Raw genomic sequence first — 17,133 nt, forward strand, 5'->3', positions numbered from 1 at the left:
TCAAAGGCAACACTTCAGTGTGAGGCCCGAGCATTTAAGCGCTGAGAGAACTGATGTCAGCATCTGGGTCCATGGCCAGGTTCCCGCCGCGGGCCCTTTAAAGGTTTCACTGGTGCGAACACGCGCGCACCTAGAAAGGGGTGTGGTGCCACCGGCGACGTCTCTCTGCGAACTCCATGGAGAGGCCCGATGGATGGAGGCATCCTGGCTGGAGGTCCTGGGAAGTGGAGCAGGGCCAGAGGGGCTGGCGGAAGCCCGAGGTGGGGACTGGCGGAAGCCTGAGGTCGGGACTGGCGGCCCACCACCGCCAGCACTGAGAAGCTGGAGCCCAAAGCTTGTGTAGAGAGGTGAGAGGGCCGCACCCGCGGGGCTGCTGCGGGCGGCGAGCGTAACATTCAGCCTCTGGTGTTTCTCTGCTTCATATTACAATTGTTTCTCTTTCTGAGCTGACTCACTTCTTTCAGGGACGTCCTGTTTAGAATTTGCTTTTCTTACATGAAGCCTGCAAATGTAGTAATTAGCTGCAAAAAAGGGGACCTCACGGTTTAGTTGGTATGGTGACAGTAAAGACCAAGGGAAAACCTATACGAGACTATACATTTTTTTTCTCAACCTATAGATAGATTTAATCATTGTTTTCTGTTTGAGCTTTTCAGTAACGGTGCAATTATCAGCAACGAAGCAGGTTGGTGAGAAGCTTGAGAACTGTGGCAGAAGTGTCATACACGGAGGAAGGAGGATCTCCCACCGCAGTTAACATCCTCCTCCTTTCAATGCAGGAGGCCACACAACTGGCTAAGGGAGTTGGAAGGGTTAGCGATGGAGATCAAAGGCAGGGAGAGGCACGGACTGCAGGGGGAAAGTAAAGGGCTAGTGATGAAGGGGGGGAGAGAGAGGTGATTGGAGGGGAGTGAGACGAGTGGCAGACAGAGATGAAGCTGGAGATGGAGAAAGGATGAGAAAATTAAATGGAAAGAAGACCCTGGAAAGAGTCGGGAGAAGATGGAAGGAGAGAGGGGGAAAGAACCTCCCACAACAAGGGAAGAAACAGAAATATATTTTGAATGTAGTAATTGAATTGTGCGACTCCCTTAAAGAATTAAAGCAATGTATAAATGGGGGGGGGGGGGGGGGAATTATCAGACTCGCCATTTTGCATCAGAGTCCACCAACATTTTGGCACCGATTTTTCAGAGAGAAAGAACACGCCTTCTTCCACATGGAGTCTGCCACTGGGACAGAGGCCCCCACAGACCGTTTGCACCTGCACGTTTGTGCAAGTGGAAGGCACATCGACTCGAAAATACAACCCCCATGCATTACTGTCCAATCCCACTGACACAGCTCCCCTGAATGGAACTACAAGTACATGCAATGCACATTTACGGGTATTGAGGGGGAGCAAGTCTTAGGCATTCAATTTATGTACCTAAATCATGATTTTCCCACAAGATTGTCCTCCCTGTGTTGTAATGCTTACTCTATGCTTATGGCCAGGGACACAAGAACACTTAGACTTAGTAAAAAGTATAATGTATTTTTATTAATCAATATAAGTGTTCTCGGGAGATGCTGGGTACTGAGTGCCCTTAGTCTTACAAACTGACCAGCATCTCTCTGGATACAGGAAGTGACCCTTGTTTTATAGATAACAATCAAATACAGGAAAAGGATAGAAAGTTCTAGAGATTTGCATGACTGCCCAAAGGATCATTTACATAAGTTGTGATGTCAACTGCATGATAAAATCATCGCTAACTACCCTGATTGGCTTCCCAGGATCTGTAGCCCATTTCCCATGGCTCTCTTTGTTCTGTTAAACTCTTACTGGACAAGACAATCAACATGTTTGTAGCTTTGTTGATTACAAACTCCTGAGAATGGTGCCTGAAACTCCCCTGTGGTTTCTTCTTTGTGACCCTATGAATAGGCATCACCTGTCTGGTGCCAGCTTGCCTGCCTCTACAGATATCCAGGGACATTCTGTAAGTCACTCAGAGTCCATTCAGCCCAGGCAGGCCAAAGACACGCAGAGGCTTCTGGGGATTTCCTTCTCCATGTTGGTTTTCTGTTCAGGCATACTTCTCAGTGTACAATGCATGTGTTTAATATTATTTATTTATTTAAAATCTTTTCTATACCGGTATTTGGTGGGGACCATCATACCGGTTTATATTAATTAACATTAGATAAATTGTATAACATAACATTAAAACAAAAAAACGATATACCGAATAATATACATCAAATGAATGTATACTAATTAGTACACCATTCACAGTATAACAGATAAGCTCTCGAATTAATAGGTTAAAACCTTGACAATTTGGAGCCACTGCCGACAAGTTTCAGCCCCTTTGTATGAGCTCCGGATTCAAAGGTGCTTGTCCGGATAAGTTGGGACTTAGCTGGACAAACCCTGAGATTTTAAATTTTCAGCCAGTCTGAACGCCTGCAAGTTATCCAGCTAAGCAGCCAGATAAAGCTTATCCGGATAACTTGGAAGTGTTCTGGGGGTGATTGTGGAGCTGGCTAACTCATCCAACTAACTTTAGTCATTCCGGGGAACAGTCCTAAAGTCAGCCGGAGAAGCGTAGCCAGATAACTCGGACTTTATCTGGGTATATTTAATAGAACGCTTAATTGGCAGCACTACGCTAAATATCCTGGACAAGTTGTCACAGCGCCTGCTGAATATCGGGCTCCGAGAGGCCGATATTCAAAAGAATTTGTCCAGCTATCTGGTGTTTAAATACATCCCTCCACTGACCCATCCAGTAGGATTTAAAAAAAAAAAAAATTATTTTGGTTGCCAGTTAACTGGGGATATTTCAATGTGTTAGGAACATGGCTCGTGGGATAGCCCTGTGAGCCACTGTACTCACCCCGATGACGCCGTCGGCAGGCTCCTGCAGCAGCTGGGATGCCGCCATCTCCTCAACGTTGCTGGGCTCGGCCCCACTCACCGCCATGCTGCTCCTGCCCCAGAATCTCCTTAGACATGCATTACATAGGCCCTGCGGCGGGAAATGCTGAGCGGCGCCCTCCGACGACGTCAGGCTGACCGGCCCATTTAGGCAAGGACCTCACAGCATTACCTCGCCTCAGCGGCGGGTCTCCTGCCTTGCAGTGCGTGTTGCCTAGCGTTCCTGATTCCTATGTTCCTGTTTCTTGTCCAGCCTCGTCTTCCAGCCTTGCCTCGTCCAGCCTTGTATTCTTTAGTCTTTCCTCGTCCAGCCCACCTTGTCCGGCCTCGCCTTATTTTATCCGTCTTGTCCGGTGTCTTCGTCCACCCATGCCCTGATTCTCCAGATCTTGACCTCTTGCTTGGATCTAACCACCCTTGCCTGCTGCCCAGACCTGACCACTCGCCTGGACCTGACCACTCTTGCTATCTGCCTGCCAGGACCTTGGCCTGTCTCTGATTCCATTAATCTACTGCCTGCGCTGACCCCAGTTTGTTTTCGGACTTTAGTTATCTTCTCCGTCCTAGGGACACCCCCCCCCCCCCCCCAACTGATCTCTGCCTTTCCGGAGGAAGAAGGAAGGGATGCGATGCTAGAACTCGTTGGTGAAATCTGAGTTTTGGGAAAAAAAAAAACAAAAAACCACATGACAGCGAAGCCGGAGTCGGTTAGGGATGGCGATGGCTTCCGCAGGCCCCAGAGGCCTCCTCTGCCTGCAGCTTAACGGCTTTCATTAACCGCTCACAGAAGCTTCCCCTGCCCTATTCAGATCACAGCGGGAAAGACATTTTCTAATGCCTGTGGGATTGTTGTACACAAAAAGGTGGACTCGGCCCACATGTAAAAGTGCATCTCTTGATTAGAAACCGTTTCCGGGTCTGATTTTAAGCTTTGCAAGCCCGGACTGTGATGGCAGTGCTGTGGGCTGGTTAGGGGACTGCGTCTAGCTGACGAGCATCTCCACCGTGCATGAAAGCCCGGACCTCGAGCCCGGGCCGGGTGAGGGACATTTGGTGGCTGCCCTTCTCAGACGGTTGGCCTTCTGACTTGCTTTCTTTCATGCGTGTTCTTTTCATTAGACGGAGTATAAATGTAAGATGAATTTGCTGCCTGGCTCAGTCCAGACTTGCTTATTTTCGCTCCCGGGGGAGCCCAGCTGCAATCAGATAATGCGGCTCAATTGGCCGAGCCTCAAACTGACTATATCCAGCGTGGCGGAAACAGAAAGATTATTCCTGCAAAACGTACAGGGATTGTGTAAGGGAGCGGGGCAAGATCTACGAAGGTGTGGATGATGCAGCGCCATGGAACACATCTTTCAGGGGGGGCTTCTATTATATGGTGGACGATCTGCTCTATCTTACTGCCCAGTTGGCAAATCGGAGAGAAAGAGGCACAGGGCACTAAACACTCATTCATTTGAAAGCATTTGTAAGCTGCGTTATCTAAGATGCTATGCAGTGTACAACAAAAACCATGCAGAATATGGCACAGTGTCCCGCGTAAAACAAAACATACATATTCAATGCTACCACAGGGCAACTTATGGTAAGAGATTCTCATCCGCAGTCTACAATTGCAGCCGCTCCATCAGATAAAACCAATACCGGCTACTCTTGCAAGAAAAGAAACAAAATGCATTTCATCTTAGCCCGTGTGCCTCTCTGAATAAAGAAGCTTTTTTTTTTTTTTTTTTCCTGGAAGGCTGCGCATTTTCAGCAGGTCCAGTATCCCGCTCTCGGGAGAGGCCTCTACCGAACCCCGGGGTGCAGACGAGCCTTACGACGTAGGGGGCAGTGGGGGCGGGCGGCTGGCTCCGTGGCAATGAAGAGGAGCTGGGTTTGACTCCCCGGCAAGCTTCTGCTCCCGAGGTCTGCCAGGACTGGGGGTGCTGCGGGGGTATTTGAGTAGGGGTTGATAGTTTAGTAAACGCAGCCATGGGTGCCGGGTGGCTGGGGGGGGGGGGTGGGCACACTTGCGGTTTTTCTCATGCTCAAAGTGAAGGCGGCGCCGTTCGCTGGCGGCCACGGTGTAGGCAGGAGGTCCTGAGGCCCCTCCTATCTCTGCAGCTCCCTGTCCCTTTCAGACTGTTTCCGGCATGGTGGCTTCAGGAAAGAGGATGCTGGCTGAGTACTGGTGATGGAAGCTTCTTGGGGGAGGGTGGAGAGTTCCTGCTAAGGGGGGGGGGGGTGGATAGAAAGAGGGAACACTTTTTTTTTTTTTATTTTGCCAGGGTTTGGGAGAGAGAAGGTCTCCCACGGTAATTGGCCCTGTCACATTAGGACAGTTAAGCCTGTGGGGATTTCAGGCCACAGTCTCAGTGAAAAATTGTAACACTGGTGTGAGGAAAATCTTACATTTTTTGCCTTTACTGAGCCGCTGGGAAACAGTGCCTACCACACGTTTTTTTTTCCTGTGTGTTGGTAAAGACTCATTTGCGCATAAGAAGTGCCGTGCTGGGTCAGATCAGTGTCCATGGAGCCCGGCATTCAGTGGCGTAGCTTGGGGTGGGCTATAGGGGGCACCTGGAGGCCTCGGTTTTTTTCGGCTGCACTTAGGTAGAAGCTGAGAAGAGGGGATCATTTGAAATGTCCGCTGTTTCTGTGATCGTAAGCATTTCTACAAAGGGTGGCAGTGGTGGTGGTAGGAGGGGGGAGGGGGACGGGGAAGGCACCGGAGACCCGTTGCTAGGCCGCTGCCAGGATTCTCCCTCTGACTGTGGCCAGTCCAGGTTCACAAGGACCCGGCAGATCCCCAATGGTTCATCTACGTCCTGTATTTCACTCCCAGGGATAAGCGCTGGCTTTCCCACCTCTGCCTGGCCAGTAACTGGTTATGGACTTTTCCTCCAGGAACTTGTTCAATCCTCTTTTGAGTCTCACTATGTTAGTTGCCTTCACTGCATCCTCCGGCAACGGATTCCATAGCTTGATTGTGCGAGGAGTGAAAAAATACTTCCTACGACTTGTTTTGAATCTGCCGGGTTGCTAGTTTTATGGAGAGCTCCCCAGTCCTGGTGTTTGACAGGGTGAATAACTGTTCCCTGTTTACCCCTTCCACCCCACTCAGGATTTTATACATTTCATATCCCTCTGTTGTCTCTTTTCCAAGCAAAAGAACCCGAATCTGTTTAGCCTTTCTCCATAAGGGAGCTTTTTCATCCCTTTTATCATTTTTGGCACCTTTCTCTGTACCTTTTCCGTGTCCCTTATGACTTTTTTGAGACGGGGTGGCCAGAACTGCACACAACGCTCAAGGCATTATGACCTTCTCAGTTTTCTTCTCCAGTCCTTGCCAAATAATTCCTATTTGCTGTTTTGACCACCGCCGCATACTAAGACGAAGATGTTCCACAAGGACTCCGAGGTCCTTTTCCTGGGTGGTGACTCCTAACACAGAACCCAGTGCTGTGTACCTGTAGTTGGGATTATTTTTCCCTACGTGCATCACTTTGCACTTCTCCGTATTAAATTGCATCTGCCATTTAGAAGCTCAGTCATTAGTCTCACAAGGTCCTTCAGCAGTTCTTCACAATCCGCTGCCATTTTAACAACTCAAAACAATTTTATGTCTTCGGCAAATGTGGTCACCTCGCTCAGTCCTTTCTCCGTATCATTTATGGATATGCTAAATAGCACAGGTCCCAATCTAGTACACTGGCAAGTCAAGATTTCCCTTTGCAAAACCCATCCTGACCCTCCCCATTAAATCATGGCCAGCCTGTTGGATTCTAAATACTGCACAATCCGTTCCTTCGCTAGAGTTTCCATTAATTTTGCCACCACCAAAGTCAGACTAATCAGCCTGTAGTCACAACCTCTTCTCTGTTACCACTTTTCTAAAGGACAGCGTCTCCTGGCAGTCCTGTCTCCAAAGATCTATGAAACAGATCCGTCAGCTGACTCTGCGGAACGTCTGAGCTCCCTTAATAGCTTCGGATCCTAGCCGGCTCCATGGCTTGGTCTGCGTTTAGCTTTTAGTTCCACGTGAGCCTTTTTTGCTGTGAATGGGCTGGCTCTACACCACTACCGCATGTACTCCTGCCAACAACCTGCAGTCGTTCTCCAATCCCTTCTTCGGTGAGTACCAGACAAATGTACTTCTATACAATGCTTTTGCCTTGTCCCCGTCACCAGATTCTTCCTTCTCTGCTCTGTCTTGCAATCTCTCCTTTCGCTGTCATACCTGAAAAAAGTCGTGTCACCTTGCTTTACTACCTTCTTCTTTCCACTCCTGCCATCACCATGAGGTACACACAGAGGAGTGAAATAAAGAAACGGGCAAGCCTGTGATTGCTTTAGCGTTTGTGCCTGTGCAGAGTGGCAATCACAACCCTTATCAGCTTGCTGGATGGAGGGCTGGATGGATCATTTGGGTCTTTATTTGACATGACTGGTTTACCATCTTGAATACCCTTCTTGATTTTTTTTAGGCTTTACCAAACATTCTCCTCTGTGCTCCCTTTTTTTTTCCTGAGATCCTAATGCTTTTTGAATGCTAATCTTTTTGCCTTTAGTTTTTCAACCACTTCTTTGGAAAGCTGTACCAGTCTCTTTTTTTTCTCTTACTTTTATTTACTTCCTTAAATGAAGATTTGTTGTCCTTACTATAGCTCCTTTTACTTCAACCCATTCCTCTACTTCACAAGGACATTTCTGCCCTTCCAGCCGCACGCTAAGCTATTCCCCCATATAACAAAGTTGGTATTCCTGAAATCCAGGACTTGGCCCTTTTATGACCCTTTTCTGCTTGGGCTCTTTCATTATATCCATACAGTTTTACAATCACTGAACTTCAGACGATTGCCTAGCTGGACATCAGCATTCACTTGTAAGCACCGGATACAGGATTGCACCCTCCCTTGTGTATTCTGCCACTGTTTTCCTGAAGAAAGCCTCTTTGGAGAAATTCCAGGATCTCTCTTCTAACTGATCCTTTTATGTTCTTGTCTTCTTGGAACTCAGCTAGGGAGCTCGCTGGTGAAGAAACAAATAACCCAGACTTGTCTGTTTGCTCCAACTTCCTGGTCGTCAGCTTCTGTAGATGGTGGTCTTATGGGGGACAGTATTAATCCTCTGTACGGGGGAGTGTAATAAACAGATGGTGGTCTGTATGGGGGACAGTATTAATCCTCTGTACGGGGGAGTGTAATAAACAGATGGTGGTCTGTATGAGGGACAGTATTAATCCTCTGTACGGGGGAGTGTAATAAACAGATGGCGGTCTGTATGGGGGACAGTATTAATCCTCTGTACGGGGGAGTGTAATAAACAGATGGTGGTCTGTATGGGGGACAGTATTAATCTTCTGTATGGGGGAGTGTAATAAACAGATGGTGGTCTGTATGGGGGACAGTATTAATCCTCTGTACGGGGGAGTGTAATAAACAGATGGTGGTCTTTATGGGGACAGTATTAATCCTCTGTACGGGGGAGTGTAATAAACAGATGATGGTCTGTATGGGGACAGTATTAATCCTCTGTACGGGGGTATGTAATAAACAGATGGTGGTCTGTATGGGGGACAGTATTAATCCTCTGTACGAGGGAGTGTAATAAACAGATGGTGGTCTTTATGGGGACAGTATTAATCCTCTGTACGGGGGAGTGTAATAAACAGATGACGGTCTGTATGGGGACAGTATTAATCCTCTGTACGGGGGTATGTAATAAACAGTATTTCTTGCGGCTCTGGCTGCTGCTTTTATCATTACAGGTGCATTTCCTATAGCAAGCGTGGGGTTTGCTTGCAGCTTCAGGCTTTAGCAGCTCTCGCACCAGCTCATACGTCGGTTCCATTCACATCCCACTACAAAACTCATCTTATGAGCCCACCCTAAATTAATTACAGATTAAATACAATAGACAAGAGCTCCTCAGAACGCCCCTTTAGCACTATAACTCTTATAGTCCACCAATTCATATATATGTACTGTTCCTCTCTAATTCCATCATAACTTTCTTAAAAATGAACGGTACACAAATATACAATTAAAGCATTTATCAATGAGAGGGCTAGAGCAATGGGTTTACTTAGTATTCTCCCCACCCCACATCCACTGCTAGTGTTTTGTATGCTCTTTCTAGAGGCAGGGGCTTAATTATTGCTGCTTTCTTTAAAGTGGTCTCGCTTCTCATTTCTGTAACACTTATGTGCATTTATCCAGTACTGCATAATAATCAGAAATTATTAATAGTACTGGTAGTGTATTATCTCCCTCTACAGCTAGACAGAAGGTGAATCGTGGACAGTGTTTCTAATTACATGAAGAATAAAAAGATTTTCCTAGTCACGTTGCAGCTGATGGGGGAAATTGCACAGAGCAGAAGCTGTTCAAGACGCTGTTCAGCTCACAACTGGTGTTCAAGGAAAGCAGAAGAATACGCTGTATATTTTTGGTGAATTGCATCATTGTAAGGCCGGTTTAATAAATTACAATCCACTTTCAAAGGTTCTCAGCCTGCAGTGACTGTGGCATTTGTATCTAAGCCTTGTGCTGCACAAAGAGCCATTGCTTTTTGCCAAGCCAGGACATGGGAACAAAGCAACCTTCAGACCCCTGATTCTTTTCCACCTTTTCAACAATTGTTCATGCTGGCCTATTTTCTGCACTTAAAAAAGAAAAATGTTCAGCTGGAAAATCTTGCTCCTCAGTTGCCACATAAAACAAATCAAAGTAGAAGTTGTACCATTGTAGTATATGCAGAGAGAAACTGTACCACTGTAGTGTAATCAGAGAGAAGCTATACCACTGTAGTGTATGCAGAGAGAAGTTGTACTACTATAATGTAAGCAGAGAGAAGCAGTACCACTGTATTGTATGCAGAGAGACGTTGTACCACTGTAGTGTAAGCAGAGAAAAGTTGTACTGCTGTAGCGTATGCATAAAGAAGTTGTACCGCTGTATTATATGCAGAGAGAAGTTGTACTACTACAATGTAAGCAGAGAGAAGTTGTACTGCTGTAGTGTATGCATAAAGAAGTTGTACCGCTGTATTGTATGCAGAGACAAGTTGTACTACTACAATGTAAGCAGAGAGAAGTTGTACTGCTGTAGTGTATGCATAAAGAAGTTGTACCGCTGTATTGTATGCAGAGAGAAGTTGAACCACTGTAGTGTAAGCAGAGAGAAGCTGTTCCACTGTATTGTATGCAGAGAGAAGTTGTACTTCTGTACTGTATATAGAGAAGTTGTACCACTGTATTGTAAGCAGAGAGAAGTTGTACCGCTGTACTATATGTAGAGTTGTACCGCTGTAGTGTAAGCAGAGAGAAATTGTACTTCTGTACTGTATATAGAGCTGTACCACTGTAGAGTAAGCAGAGAGGTTGTACTTCTGTACTGTATATAGAGAAGCTGTACCACTGTAGTGTAAGCAGAGAGAAATTGTACTTCTGTACTGTATATAGAGAAGTTGTACCACTGTAGAGTAAGCAGAGAGAAGTTGTACTTCTGTACTATATATAGAGAAGCTGTACCACTGTAGAGTAAGCAGAGAGAAGTTGTACTGCTGTATTGTAAGCAGAGAGAAGTTGTACTTCTGTACTGTATATAGAGAAGTTGTACCACTGTATTGTAAGCAGAGAGAAGTTGTACTGCTGTACTATATGTAGAGTTGTACCGCTGTAGTGTAAGCAGAGAGAAATTGTACTTCTGTACTGTATATAGAGCTGTACCACTGTAGAGTAAGCAGAGAGGTTGTACTTCTGTACTGTATATAGAGACGCTGTACCACTGTAGTGTAAGCAGAGAGAAGTTGTACTTCTGTACTATATATAGAGAAGCTGTACCACTGTAGAGTAAGCAGAGAGAAGTTGTACTGCTGTATTGTAAGCAGAGAGAAGTACTTCTGTACTGTATATAGAGAAGTTGTACCACTGTAGAGTAAGCAGAGAGAAGTTGTACCACTATAGTGTAAGCAGAGAGAAGTTGTACTTCTGTACTGTATATAGAGAAGTTGTACCACTGTAGAGTAAGCAGAGAGAAGTTGTACCACTATAGTGTAAGCAGAGAGAAGTTGTACTGCTGTACTGTATGCAGAGTTGTATCACTGTACTATATGTAGAGTTGTACCGCTGTATTGTAAGCAGATAGAAGTTGTACTGCTGTACTGTATATAGAGAAGCTGTACCACTGTAGTGTAAGCAGAGAGACGTACTGCTGTATTGTAAGCAGATAGAAGTTGTACTTCTGCACTGTATATAGAGAAGTTGTACCACTGTAGAGTAAGCAGAGAGAAGTTGTACCGCTGTACTATATGTAGAGTTGTACCGCTGTAGTGTAAGCAGAGAGAAGTTGTATTGCTGTACTGTATGCAGAAAGTTGTACTTGCAGCCTGCCTGTCAAACCCAGCAATGTGAGTGCCTGTATTTCCACCTGGACGTCTAATTATTAATTACTTGCAGCCTGCAAGGCAGATCCAGCAATCAGGTAGACTTTAAAAGCATTGCTCGCATAAAAACACCCCCGAACATGCGTATGTGGGCCGCACGCTAGCAATTCAAATTATAAGAAGCCGGGAAGTACGTGCGTACATACCTGTGCATGCATCTAGAATAAGGAGGCAGAAAAAGGATAGGGCATGGGCGTCCCAGACTTCAAGGCTGACCATGGCAACACGCGTCATGTTACCTACATAACTTTACTACTGGTGCTGATGAGGTGCAAGTCTTGTTATTTTGGGGCAGAGAGAGAGAGAGAGAGAATCTGACACTCTGTATATCTCCCACTGTAAGAGGGGCACTTTCAAGTCAGGGTTTTTTTTGGGGGGGGGGGGGTGGAGATATATAGAGTGTCAGATTATCTCTCTATAAGAGTCTCTCTCTCACTCACTCACTTGTGAGTATGCATGTAAAGGCTCTACACATATGCACGGTAGGGATATTTTAAATGATATGCAAGTACTTGCACGCACGATAAAAAATTGAGCATACTTTTGCTTGTGTGTTCAAAACGTGCGTTTATGAGCACATGCGCGCTCCTTTTAAAATTTACCTTTATCTGAGTACCTGAGTTTCTAGTTATTATTACAGTTGCAGCCTGCCAAACTCCAGCTATACGAGCACCTATGTTTCCACTAGGAATTCTAGTTATTATTACACTTGCAGCCTGCCAAACTCCAGCTATACGAGCACCTATGTTTCCACTAGGAATTCTAGTTCTATCACTGCACTTGCAGCCTGCCAAACTCCAGCTATACGAGCACCTATGTTTCCACTAGGAATTCTAATTATTATTGCACTTGCAGCCTGCCAAACTCCAGCTATACGAGCACCTATGTTTCCACTAGGAATTCTAATTATTATTGCACTTGCAGCCTGCCAAACTCCAGCTATACGAGCACCTATGTTTCCACTAGGAATTCTAGTTCTATCACTGCACTTGCAGTCTGCCAGACAGACCAAATTACTAATTCATTATTCTCTCTTTTCACTTTTCACGCAAATAAGCCTTGTCCTTGCTTATTCCATGCCTTCTTGAAGTCCAGTACTGTTTTAGACTCCACCAGGTTTTCCAGGGGGACATACCGTGCATCCACCAACCTTTCCATGGAAAAAAATATTTTCTGATAATAAAATTTAAAGAAAATTAAAACAAATGAGAATGAAAGCACTACCAAGAGAGTCAAATATAGTTTTCAGACATCATATAAGCTTCAAATTCCCAACTCTGTTACAGCTCTTAGCACCACCAACTCAGTAGCGGGATCCCAGATACACAGCTCTGCCAAAGCACCTCAATCCTGCCCTACAGGATCCCCTGCTAATCCAACGCTGGACACCACCCCTTGCTCTGCCGAAGCTTCCTTTAATAATCCAAGTCTCTGATACCTCTTATCAAAAGCTATCAAATATATGCTGAATTGCTGATTTGTGATCAGTAGGATTGATTTGGCTAGTCAGCTGTCTTGATCCTGTTTTCCATCTTGGTCACAGGGCGCAGGATGCACTGCTTTGGTAGTTGCTGTGGTTGCGAGAAAACTGGAACTGACAAAGGCTGAGAAGCATGTGCACAACTTTATGATGGACACGCAGCTGACAAAGCGGGTAAGAAACGCCGAAGTACTGAATCACAGTGGGGAACGAAAAAGGTTTAGATAAGGTTTGGATAAGTTCTTGGAGGAGAAGCCCATTAACAGCTATTAATCAAGTTTACTTAGGGAATAGCCACCGCTATTACTAGCAATGGTAACATGGAATAGACTTAGTTTTTGGGTACTTGCCAGGTTCTTGTGGCCTGGATTGGCCTCTGTTGGAAACAGGATGCTGGGCTTGATGGACCCTTGGTCTGACCCAGCATGGCAGTTTCTTATGTTCTTATGTTCTAAGAGGCCCCCAGAGTAGCCCCTATGTTCTCTGCAACCAGTCTGCAAAGAGAAAGCCAGAAATAAGGAAAACCCCATCATCCTGACCTTTCTTGTTCCCTATAGAAAGTCAAGGGATGCAGGGGGTGAAGGATGTGCCACAGCACGCTCTACTTATAGCAAGTCTTGAAAAGCAAACTGCTGCTAGGAAGGCTCGGTTTTTATCTAATGAGCATTAATCTTGTCGGCGGAATCTTTCAGGGTCTTTTGCAGAGGAAGAAAGAAAGAGCCTTCTATACCGCGCATTTCTCCCCATAGACCCAACCTGACTTGAGCAGAGAAGCAAGGACCACACGCAGCCAGAATGACAGCTGTCAGAGAGGGGAGACCGTTCTGGCATCAGCTCTCTGCTTTTTCTCTTTTCAGATCAAAAATGCTGCAGCTAATGTCCTTCGAGAAACGTGGCTCATTTACAAACATACAAAGCTACTGAAGAAAATTGATCATGCTAAAGTGAGGAAGCACCAAAGAAAGTTCCTGCAGGCCATCCACCAGTAAGTGTCATCATCGGACCCAGGAAGAAGAGACAAGCAGGGAGGGTGGAGAGGGCAGGAAAAGAGAAGGGGAAGAAAAATGGATGTTTCTGTTAGCAGAAAACCACCTAGGCCTCAATATTCAAAGCTTATAGCCACGTAACTCATAAGGTATCTGGCTACGTAAGAATTTTAGGAATATTGAGCCACTTGTGCAGCAAAACGTTATCTAAATAAAAAGAGAAGTTCTGGGGCAGGGTAAAATTATTTGGCTAACCTAGCTGTGGGTTTTGCACCTCCTTTTCCGGAAAGGGTGAGAATGCATGCATGTGGATTTGTAAATTCAATGCCGTAGACTTGCACGGCCCCTGAAATGCTTCTTGTTAATACAGAAGAAAAGTCCACCCTCACATACTTTTTACCCACTTTCAGGACAAATCACTATTTCTCTGGAAATCAACCTCTGAATCTGTAGCTTTGTGACGCAGTGAGCCTGATTTATAGATCATTGTGTGCAGGTGGGAAATACCCCATCCACCTTGTCCGTAGCTTAGCATAGAAATGACTGGATCTGCTCTTATTGCCTCTGTCCCTTCTGCAGGCTAAGGAGCGTGAAGATGGAGCAGAGGAAACTGAGTGACCAAGCTAACACCCTGGTGGATCTTTCCAAGGCAAGTCTCTGACCAAATCATTCCCTCCCTTTCCACTCTGTGCTGTCCAATGACCCGATCCAGCCCTGGAGCTGACCGTAGACCTCCTTCTGCCTACCAGAAACCGAGGGGGGGGGGGGGTGTCTTACATTACAGATCTTCACCCACTGCTTTCTGGTAAGGGAGCAGGTGCACGTGAGAGAAGCGAGTGTCAAGCTGCTGCACAGTGAAACTGCATCGAGCTTTCTCTTTCACAGAGGGCTCAAGGACACACTGCTTCAATGTTTTAATAATCTTTTGGGCTATTCCTGGCCCTTTGTCACTAAGCAACAGAAAGAGGAAAGCTATGTTCACGTACAGTGGTATCTGTCTCTCACAGGCTTTTCCCCTCCCAGGACATCTGTGGCTGGAAGATTCTGGAGTCAATGACAGAGATATCACCGTGTCTCAAGGAAAGGATGCATAATAACATGAACTCGCCAGTGTGCCCGATAGAAGCTGGATTAAATGTATTCTTCTATTTATTTAAAATATGTACAGCTCACGTGCTCCAAGGTTCGCAGCAGGTTACAAAATAGAATACAAAAACATTCAACAATTAGAAACAAAATAACAAAATGCACATACAAGAAGAAGATCTGATAGCATAGATTCTGGACTTGCGTGATCAGAATGATTTAAAATCTGAACTAAGCCACCACTGCCTACGGATTATTCTTCCAGCTTGAATGCTGAGTTGAACAGCCATGTTTTTAAGGCTTTCCTGAACGTTTCTGCATTTGTGAGCGTGCAGATTTGTTCTGGCATTTGAGTGCCACAATATAGGACCTGCTACAGAAACAGCTTGCTCTCTAGTCTCTGACAGATGTGCATCCTTTTTTGGGATTTCAAGTAGGTTCTTCCGAGCTCATTGCAAATTGCGTGACGGTTTGCAAATTTGCAGGATAGGCAAGATCTAGGGTGATGAAACAGACTGCAATAATTTATGTATGGCTGGGGACAAATAAATACATGAAAAAGTGTGCAAGTGGTTTAAACATTGGGTAAATGGACAGAAAGAGCAATGAACTATAACTGGACGGATGTAACTAGTGGTACAAGTTACACCTCTGATATATCTTTAAAAGCAGTATCCCATGAATGCAGCAATTGGCACTGTGAATTTGTGTAACTTATGTAAAAAGGGAATTATAATTAGGGAAGACTGAACAGGCATCACCTAGAAGTGTTAAAGAAGCCATCACATATAGAGCCAAAACGTCTTCTTGCTGCAGTGATTTTAGCACCTGCCATAGCACTACAGAAAGTCACTACTGACTTGTTGAGAAACCCTGAGCAAATTGTTTTTAAAATTCCAGTGCCATGATACTCAGATATAGGCAATGAAAACATGCATACTGCTTCAGCATCTAGAGAAATTGACATGCAGTGTGCCTGCTACTCTTTGAGGTCACTCAACCTGCAAAGAGTTGCATCCATAATTCTGAAGTGCTATTTATTTGTTTTATTTATTTATAGGTATTTGTATACCATCATTCCAGACTATGATGACCACAATGGTTTACAAAATTAAACTAACATAAAATACAATAAGGAAATAATAACAGATTTAAATACAACAAAACCAAATAAAAAAACTGAAAAAAAAATCCTGAAAATAATAAATAATAACAGATTATAAAGTTTATTGGATTTGGTTTGAATAAAAGGTGCTCTACAATTGCAAATGCTTATTGACCCTGGACAGAACCAGAATGAGAAGTCGTCTGGTGTACAGTGTTCGATTGCTATAGGGTCAATATTCAAAGAGTTTTCCAGCTAATTTGGGGAGCTAACCAGACAAACCTTGTTGTTTGACATTTCACCTCTTCCTGCCTTCCTGCTGACAGGATACATTTTGTCCAGGCAAATCATAACTGGATGGAAAGAGGCAGCGTGGAGGGCATTCCCGGGGCACAGTTAAGCTTTGTCCGATGATACTGTAGGCCGGATATTCCGTACAACTGACCGTGCTGCATGCCCCCTTAATAATCCTGCTGGCGTCTGCTTTATCCCACAGATGCAGAACGTTATGTACGATCTCATCACGGAGCTGAACGATCGCAGCGAGGACTTGGAGAAACAGATTGGCAGCTTGGAGTCCAAACTGGAACAGATAACCTCCAGCTTCAACTCTCTCCCGCTGCTCATCGTGGACACTCTGAGGCAGCAGCAGCAACAGCTCCTGTCTGCCCTGCTCGAGGCCAAAGGGATTAGTGTGGCAGTGAGCACCCCTCAAACCTCACTGTCCGATAGCCCTATCGGGGTCAGCTCTGCTTCTTTCCCAACCCCTTACACCAGTTCAAGCAGCTGCTGAACGGACAAGAGGTATTCACGGGTTCTCTGAGATGAAAAAAAACATTCTCTTGATCCTTATTAGAAACATCCAGAACAAAGTTAATGAAAGAACAAAACTGGGTTTATATGATGTGCTCGTTTTAGGGTCTGAAATGTGGGTGTTTGCTTAGCTGGCCACAGAAAAAAAAAAGAAAACTAAACTTCATGCCAGACTTAACCTCTGGCTTAGGAAAATGGACGAGAGGGTGAGGTAAATCTGCGATGGGCTTAAGTTAGGATGCAGCCCTGGAGGAAAGTACAGAGTGATATGTACTGGGGCTGAAAAGAAAAGAAATGCCTGACC

General features: G+C 45.3%; 1 protein-coding gene across 1 annotated transcript in view; it reads left to right on the forward strand.

Annotated features, from left to right (window-relative positions):
- The window catches only part of KCNN3 (potassium calcium-activated channel subfamily N member 3), a 69,574-nt gene extending 52,670 nt beyond the window's left edge, over positions 1-16,904 (forward strand). Inside the window, exons 5-8 of the mRNA XM_029580939.1 lie at positions 12,903-13,013; positions 13,697-13,824; positions 14,405-14,474; positions 16,513-16,904. Coding sequence (XP_029436799.1) covers positions 12,903-13,013; positions 13,697-13,824; positions 14,405-14,474; positions 16,513-16,809 — 606 coding nt within the window. The 3' untranslated portion in view covers positions 16,810-16,904. The remainder of the gene's footprint in view (positions 1-12,902; positions 13,014-13,696; positions 13,825-14,404; positions 14,475-16,512) is intronic.
- Positions 16,905-17,133: the final 229 nt, after the last annotated feature.

This window comes from Rhinatrema bivittatum, chromosome 16 (genome assembly GCF_901001135.1).
Source record: "Rhinatrema bivittatum chromosome 16, aRhiBiv1.1, whole genome shotgun sequence".
Lineage (NCBI taxonomy): Eukaryota > Metazoa > Chordata > Amphibia > Gymnophiona > Rhinatrematidae > Rhinatrema > Rhinatrema bivittatum.